Consider the following 9,017-nt stretch of genomic DNA (forward strand, 5'->3'; position numbering starts at 1 on the left):
GCCTCCCAAAGTGCTGGGATTACAGGCTTGAGCCACCGCGCCCGGCCGATCCATTCTACAGGTCAATCAAAATACAAAGGTGTGCAAATGAAACAAGCTATTGAAATGAAATAAAATTCAAGGAGAATAAAAGTTAGAATTAACTTATGAGGTAACTTTTATGTGAGGAAACAGCACAGTTGTAAGGAACGCCTCTTTACAGAGTCATTAAGATGTACATTTTCACAGAGCTATTATTTCATGAGCCCAAAATCAAGCAAAATAAAATTCCATGCTTCCTGGAATATTAAATACCATGCAGTGTACTATTTAAGAAAAGAATAGGGTTAACTAACTAAATGCAGAACTCGCTTATTTTTTGCTTCCTAGCCAATTAAAAATAAGTTCATTAAAAGCACTTGAAATGATGTATTTAACCTGAAAAAAAGTTGCTAAAATTCCAATATAAATGTAATTATTTGTAACTTGCTTAACCCATCTATCCCCAAAACAGTATAGTGGGGCAAAATGTTAAAAAGAAAAATCATCCAGTGCATGTAGATGGGCACCGAGAAGCTAAGCTTCCCAGAGCATGTACAGAGCCAGCCGCCAGGCGACTCAATTCACGCGCTCCTTTTCTGGGGATGAAAAGGTGCTCGTCAGATCTTTCTATGCAACTGAGAGCTCCTAAATCAAGTCAAAGGGGACCATCGTACTGAAATATTCCATACTTTCCACTGGTCCACCAGCAGGGCTCAGAGGCCATGAGCTGTTCCCCTTGCCCGGGCTTCAGACCAACCTGAATTTCAGCTTTTAATGTTCTTATGGTACAGAGGGGTGCGGGATGGAAGCCATTCAGAGCCTGATGAAATGGAACAGAAAACTCCCATTTTCTGTCACCTGTCAACTTCCTGTAATTCAAATCACCCTTGAATAAAATTAAATGTGCCTTCTGTAGTTCAGCATATAAGTCGGGAGCAACTTGAGGCATTGCACAGTATTCATGAGGCAGCGTCCAAAATATATGATCGTGGTAAACCCATCTACCCATTTCAACATACTCTTCCCAGTCAGCCCCACACTTGGACACCCACTTATGATCACCATGTTTTACCTGTTCAATTAACCAATTAAAATCATGTATAGTAGTATCAGAAACAAACCATGGAATTGTTTTTCCATAAAAATGAACCTCAGTAGCCAGTTCAGAGGACAACAAGAAGTTGGCTAATATTAAATCTGTAACAAGCTCAAACCCAGAATTATCGAGAACAATATACACTCTAGTAACAGAAGCTTTTTCTCTTGTTTTCTTGCAATTGCTAAGCAATGACCAAAGATGTTCCATATCATTCAATAAAATGAAAGGTTTTAGGTCTTCCAATGAATTTAGTACATCGGTCTTCTGAGAACTACTTTCTCCACCTGAGACAGACAGATCACACTTATTTCCCCACAGTGAAATCTGAAAAAGAAAAAGTACAAAATATTCACTCTTCTGCTGAATAGCCAACAAAACTCCATTATGTAGCAGGGTGGTTGAACATTGCTAAAAAACTAATACATATCTACAAAACTCTTTAAATGCCCATCAAATCTATACTTTCTCTAACAATGCACAAACTTTGTTTCACATGATGCTGTATTAACAAGATAAAAACTGAAATTTCTAATTCATCAGTATGTAATGGACTAAAAAAATTGGTTTCAATTATTTTAGCACTCACATTATTTATTCAGAATAAAAGTTTTTGCAGCTTAAAGATATCAGAACATCATTGGTTGCTGTAAAGAGAGGCTCAAAGTTGCCCATATAATGCAGAGTCAAGAGAAAAAATAAAAGTTTATTTTTTCCTCCTAGCCCCCGCAGAACTGCCCAGTTTCTTTCACTAACTGCATAACCTTAGGATGTGACACCTCTCTGGGATTTGGTTCTCTCATTTGTAAAATTTTAAAAACTGAACAAGGTGATATCTAAAGACACTACTTTTTAAACAAGGCTCATGTTAACTAAAGACCCATTGTAATCAATTATCTTATTCCGCTTTAAATTGAATTAATAATTACGTTTTGTAGAAAATAGTATGTAGGCCTATTTTTTTTTAAAGCCATAAAATTACACGTTTAGGACTTCAGGCTCGACCTGGGTTCAAACTCAGCATCTTCAGTTTATGATCATCGACAAATTAAACTTAAGCCCTCTAAGGCTCAAGTCCTGCAACTGAAAAATGAGATATTACTACTTACCTCACAGAATTGTGAGAATTGATATAATACAAGCAAATAATGTACCAAATACCTGGCATACAGAAGTACTCAATAAACACTAGCTAAAACAGACTACTCTCACTTGTGATTTTTTTTTTAATAAAGATGGGGTCTCACTATGTTGACCAGGCTAATTTCTATCTCCTGGCCTCAAGCAATCCTCCTGCCGTGGCCTCCCAAAATGCTGAGATTACAAGCATGAGCCACCTTGTTAGGCCCTCATTTGTAATTTAAAATAAGGAGAATGCATGTTGCAACCAATATTTTTTTCTGTTTTAATTTTTTTTTTTTTTTTTTTGAGATGGAGTCTTGCTCTGTTGCCCAGGCTGGAGTGCAGTGGTTGGATCTCAGCTCACTGCAAGCTCCGCCTCCTGGGTTCACGCCATTCTCCTGCCTCAGCCTCCCGAGTAGCTGGGACTATAGGCGCACGCCACCTCGCCCGGCTAGTTTTTTGTATTTTTTAGTAGAGACGGGGTTTCACCGTATTAGCCAGGATGGTCTCCATCTCCTGACCTCGTGATCTGCCCGTCTCGGCCTCCCGAAGTGCTGGGATTACAGGCTTGAGCCACCGCGCCTGGCCCTGTTTTTTAATTTTTTTGTTTTGAGATAAAGTCTCCCTCTGTCAGCCAAGCTGGAGTGTGGTGGTGCGATCTTGGCTTACCGTAACCTCTACCATCCAGGTTCAAGCAGTTCTCCTGCCTCAGCCTCCCAAGTAGCTGGGATTACAAGTGTATGCCACCACGCTCAGCTAATTTGTATATTTTTAGTAGATACAGGGTTTCGCCACGTTGGACAGACTGGTCTCGAACTCCTGACTTCAAGTGATCGCCTTAGCCTCCCAAAGTACTGAGATTATAGGCGAATAGTATTATTTATTTTTATTTTTATTTATTTTTTGAGACGGAATCTCGCTCTGTCGCCCAGGCTGGAGTGCAGTGGCGTGATCTCGGCTAACTGTAACCTCCGCCTCCTAGGTTCAAGCTGCTCTCCTGCCTCAGCCTGGGATTACAGGCGCCCACCACCACGCCTGGCTAATTTTTTGTATTTTCAGTAGAGATGGGGTTTTGCCACGTTAGCCAGGCTGGTCTCAAACTCTTGGCCTCAGGTGATCTGCCCACCTCAGCCTCCCAAACTGCTGGGATTACAGGTGTGAGCCACCACGCCCGGCCGAATAGTATTATTTTAAAAAGAGATAAATGAATAAATTTTTTAAAAAAATAAGGCTTAAATAGTAACTAAAGCGTCCAAGGTCACCCTTTTCTAAAGTTTCCTGAAGAAATGCATACAATGGTGTCCACGATGGCCTCCAGCGACTGAGAGCAGGTTCTGTGCTAGCCTCCTGTACTTTCCCTTCACAACGTCTTCGTCTTCGCCCCAAAGACAACATCTATCGTTAGTTTGTAACGACATAGTTTTTTGTGCAATTACTTGATTGTCTATATTCCCTCAAGATTACAAGTTTTGACAGGGAGAATCAGCCTGTTTTTGTTTTACCACTACATGCCCAGCACCTAGAATGGCATTTGCCATAGTAGCCCCAGAAATGTGCGTGTGGACAGTGGGAGAGTGCTATGACTCCTGAAAGCGATCAACATTCTCTGCAAACTAGAATGTTTTCAAGCTACCCTTGAGAGGTTAACCTGCTGCTCACTGTGGACACCAAGTGGAGGCAACTCTGGCCCCCTTCACTTGGGAGCACAGTGATAGTGTGAGGAAGTTGTTGGCCAAATCAGATGACAGAAAATAGATGCATGCTCATTCTTCTTCACAGTTTATTATACTTATGGGACAAAGAACACATTCAAAGAAGACGATTCCCTGAAAGAATGGGCTAGCCAGGAGTCAAGAACTAGCATGCCTGTTTTTGTTTTTGTTTTTAATTCCAAGGCTAAGCATAAGGCAGAGTTGAGAGGAAAAAACAAAAAACAAGGTTTATTAGTTAACAATGTCCTGGGCCGGGCAAGGTGGCTCACGCCTATAATCCCAGCACTTTGGGCGGCCAAGGTGGGTGGATCACCTGAGGTCAGGAGTTCAAGACCAGCCTGGCCAACACGGCGAAACCCCATTTCTACTAAAAATACAAAAATTAGCCAGGTGTGGTGGCATACGCCTATAATCCCAGCTACTCAGGAGGCTGAGGCAGGAGAACTGCTTGACCCCAGGAGATGGAGGTTGCAGTGAGCTAAGATCGTGCCACTGCACTCCAACCTGGGCGACAGAGTGAGACTCTAGTCTCAAAAATAAAACAAAACAAAACAATGTCCTGACAATTTTTGTTTTGAACTCAAAATATGCCTTTATTTGTGACTTCGCTTGCCCTGGAAGTCTCACCAGGGCTTTGTCGCCACCTATAATCTGTCAGCAATTTCTGTAGCTTCTATGTTCAAAGAACATCGAGGCTCTGGTGATGTCACTACCTCTTATGCTACCAACTTGGCCCCAACCTCCCTCCCCAAGTTATTTTCAGACCAACTCTCCCCATTTCCACCTTCGCCCCGGCAGTCTATTCTCGGAAGCATTCCTTGAAATAGTCAAATAGCATTACCACTCTGCTCTAAGAGGGTTTCTCTGATGGCTTGTTTCACTTTTAGTAAAAATTTATTTAATACAAGCCGTTCTGTGTCCCTTCCACCCTCCTACCTCTCAGCAACTACAGGGTTTCCTTGCAATTTTTCTCACATCTCCATGTACTTCCCACACATGCACCTGACTTACCCCTTCCCTGCCTTCAGGTCTGTAGCCTCAGCCTCCATGGACCCTTCCCTGGCAGCCCTGATTCCGTCCCCAACATCCCCAACACCCTTTTCCTGCTTTATTTCTCTTCATAGCACTTTCTAACATTTCTTTTTGAAAGTCTTCCTCACTTTTTCTGGAAAATGTGAGGGCTGGGGATACTGCTACGTACCACATGTTTCCTAATAGTTCTGATTCTAATAATGTGTTGTAAATTTCAGGATGTTTGCATGAATTAAAAACTAAACTGAATACAAGATAAACAAAGAAATGTAATGAAAGTATATTAATGGGCCAACTGACTACCCAAATATTATCACCCACTGATGCTAACAGCAGGCTGTATCCCAGGCTCTGCGCTCAGCACTTCACATGCAAGAATCTAGTTGAATTCTCACATCAAATTACAAAGTATACATTATCTTCATTTAACAGAGGAGGAAACTGAGGCCCAGAGAAATTAAGCGACAGGCCTCAGGTCCAAACACAAATTAGCCACAGAGCCAACACACACTCAAGTCAGCTGGGAGACGAAATTACTATTATTCTTTCAAGCACGACAAAAGCTAAGCGCAAATTACTATGAAGTATTCTCTCAAGTATGACAGAAGCTAGAAAGTCAGATAACTTCTTTGCCACTAAAATCGTAGCCAGTCAGAGCAGAAAAGATTTCAAACCCATTTCTAGAGATTAAATGGATTTTCATCTCTTAACACCATTAGATAAAAAATGATCAATTATAGCAAAGAAAAATATTTACATGTTTTGTTAACTGTACAGCAGTTTATTTTCTGTTTAAATAGAACACACTCAGAAGATTATGATCACATTTACCTGCAGAAGTTTAAAAAACTCATCTTTCAGCTGATTTTCATCTAGGTCTTCAATAGTTTTTATCAATTGTTGCAGGTGAGTACATAAAGCAATGACAGATTCCTGTGACTCATAGAAATTTTGCTCTTTTGATTCTTTAAATACATCAAAGTAATCGATTGGTGGACTAAAGGAGGAGAAAAACTTAAGTGAAACATTTTAGTCTGTACATTTGGATAACTGCAGTTCTTAAAAGAAAATAGCACCACACAATCTCAATAATTAGTGCTAACAGAAACTAGATGTAACATTTATCTAATTGACTAACTAAAAAAACTTAACACTAAATAATCAAATTACACAAAAATCTCTCAAACTCATTTTCATTGTCAAAAGTTCCCAAATCAAGTATTTTTCTGGAAATATTAAATAGTGATAGTGACTATGTTCATAATTATTTACCCAGCAGGGATTCCAGGGCAAAAGAAGGAGAAAGATAAATTTCAAGACAACTGTTTTAGTTCAACAAACATTTTTTAAGCATCCGATGTGGCAGAGTTCTAGTAACAAATGTATAGAATATAAACAGAATATTTGAATACAATGCAGCAATCATTAACAGAATGAAACAGAGTATGATGAAAATACAATGAGTACTTAAGATAAATCAGATTTAATACTATTGTACGTTTTAGAAGAATGATAGTTTTTCATCACAAATATTTAGGTATTTTTGGGCAACTTTAACCAAAGGTGATGTATGTGACACGACTACACCTTCATGTTTTCCAACGAGAGATTAAATCATATCATATTGGCCTAAGAAAATTATAACTAAGAAGATATAAATACTGATTTAATAAACTTTACTGAATTGAATATAAAAGACATTCAGATTATTAGGTCTTCCAAATCAGCTGCTTTTTCCATGGGCCATTCATGTTAGGGTAAAAACAATCTAAGACCGATGTAATGGGCTTGATTTGTTTTGTTTTGTTTTAAATAACATACCAGTATTTAAACATCCGAATGATGGCTGCCTCCTTCCGGCCAGTCAGTCACCTCGAGAAGCTACACCCTTATTCCAAGGGCACTACCATTGCTCAGAGCACTTTTGGAATTCCTCTTTTGGAATTTTCTTCAGAACTTGTGGCACATCATTAAACCTCCTGGCAGTGATCACATATCTTCATCCTTTGGAGTCAATTTATTTTTGGAAACAGCCAAAAGTCACTCGGAGTGACTTCAGTAGAATGAGGTGTGTGATCAAATTGGATAAAAACTTTTTTTTAATCAAAAATGAGTAACTAAAAAAACAGAAGACTAAATTTTCTTTTTGAGGCATGTAAACTGGCTCTGAAAGAAGTTCCAAATAATTCAAAAATGGTTTTAGCAATGGCAGCACTGCTGAAATCCATCAGTCTCTCAAGGTGACTTAAAAAGACAAATATCATTCGGATGCACAGACCCAATCTGGTCCACCACCTGTTTTGTCTGACTCACATGCTAAGAATGGTTTTTATATTTTTGAATGGCTGAAAACAATGTGACAGAAAAGTAGTATTTTGTGATACATGAAATTCAAATTTCAGTGTCCATTAAATAAAGTTTCTTTAGAACACAGCCTTGCTCATTCTTACATATTATTTAAGGCTGCTTTCACACTGCAACGACAGGTTCAGCAGCTGCAACAGAGACCACATGGCCCCTATGCCTAAAAGATTTACTACTAAAAAAAAAAAAAAAAGATTTACTGGCCCTCTACAAAAGGTTCTAATAAAAAATGTTCTAATGTTTTATTAACAAACCATTCATTAAAGTCACACTTCATATTAAGAATGAGCTTTATTTCTTGTATTTAAGAGAGTAAACTCACATAACTATATATAAATTCTCATTTTAGAATGTTTGCTATTTTAGAATCTACTAAAGCTGTGTATGTACACACACTATGACCCAGTGATTCACTTCTAGGGATATACCCAACAGATGTATTCATCCATATGTTCAGCAAAAAAGTGTTAGAATGTTTATAGCAGCATTCTTCCTAACAACTCCAAACTGAAAAGTACTCAAATATCCATCATAATGGAGTAAACAGATTGTAATACGTTCATATAACGCAATATTATAAAGCAATGAGAATGAATGATCTATAATTATATTGTAACATATGGATGAGTCTCATAAACATAAAAATGAGTGAAAGAAGCCAGACACAAAACTATATACTGTATCATTTCGTTTCAGTAAAGTTAAAAAACAGGCAGAACTAACACAGGTCAGAACAACGGTTATCCTTGAGGGGTAATGATGGCGGTGACTGGAAGGAGACTCAAAGCGGACTTCTGGGGTCTGTAAGATTCTGCCTCTTGATCTGGGCACTGGGTACACAAGTATGTTCTTGAACATATAAGGCATGCGCATTTTTCTATATGTATATTATACTTTATTAAAGTTTTTTAAAAAATTTAATATTTTCTCTATATTTTCACCTTTCAATATCTGAAGTGTATGTACTTAATATGTTTAAATTTCACATATGGCTAAAACTTTGAATCTTAATTTAGACTGGCAGACTATCAAAGCATGTTTCAGCATAAAACAGTAAATTAATGTAAATATGTCTGCTATAAAAGCTGGTCAGTTTGGAGTTGCCATTGATCTAGGATAGTGATCCCCCATACAAGAACCCAAAAATTAGACATTTCAGAACGACTTCAGTGCTAGCTCCATTGTAAGATGGTTCTTTATCTGCCACAGAAATCACTTTGGGAAGAGTTCTACATCCGTGACTGTGCAACATTCTAGTTTCTTGAACTTAAAGCTGCATGTTCCCTCTATCCCATTTAACAATCTGTTCGCTGAACCAGTGGCTATCATCACTCCCTGAGCTTCCGAAAGAAAAACTGACACCCAAGCCCCACCCCAGATCAATTAAGCAATCTGTATTTATTCCAACGTAATAATCTAAAACTATGTGGGGTTTTTTTTGAGACGGAGTTTCACTCTTGTCGCCCAGGCTGGAGTACAATAGCATGATCTTGACTCACTGCAACCTCCAACTCCTGGGTTCAAGTGATTCTCCTGCCTCAGCCTCCTGAGTAGCTGGGATTACAAGTGCCCATCACCATGCCTGACTAATTTTTGTATTTTTAGTAGAGACGGGGTTTCACCATGTTGGCCAGGCTGGTCTCAAACTCCTGACCTCAGGTGATCCACCC

The 9,017-nt window shown here is 38.8% G+C and overlaps 1 protein-coding gene across 2 annotated transcripts in view; it reads right to left on the reverse strand.

The window, feature by feature from the left end:
* Positions 1-139: 139 nt before the first annotated feature.
* The window catches only part of ARMT1 (acidic residue methyltransferase 1), a 17,022-nt gene continuing 8,144 nt past the window's right edge, over positions 140-9,017 (reverse strand). For both annotated transcript variants that reach the window (XM_011943769.1, XM_011943770.1), the window contains 2 exons: positions 5,815-5,980; positions 140-1,444 (listed from right to left, as the gene is read on the reverse strand). In XM_011943769.1, coding sequence (XP_011799159.1) covers positions 677-1,444; positions 5,815-5,980 — 934 coding nt within the window. In that variant the 3' untranslated portion in view covers positions 140-676. The remainder of the gene's footprint in view (positions 1,445-5,814; positions 5,981-9,017) is intronic.

This window comes from Colobus angolensis, unplaced genomic scaffold, assembly GCF_000951035.1.
Source record: "Colobus angolensis palliatus isolate OR3802 unplaced genomic scaffold, Cang.pa_1.0 Scaffold221, whole genome shotgun sequence".
Taxonomy (NCBI): domain Eukaryota; kingdom Metazoa; phylum Chordata; class Mammalia; order Primates; family Cercopithecidae; genus Colobus; species Colobus angolensis.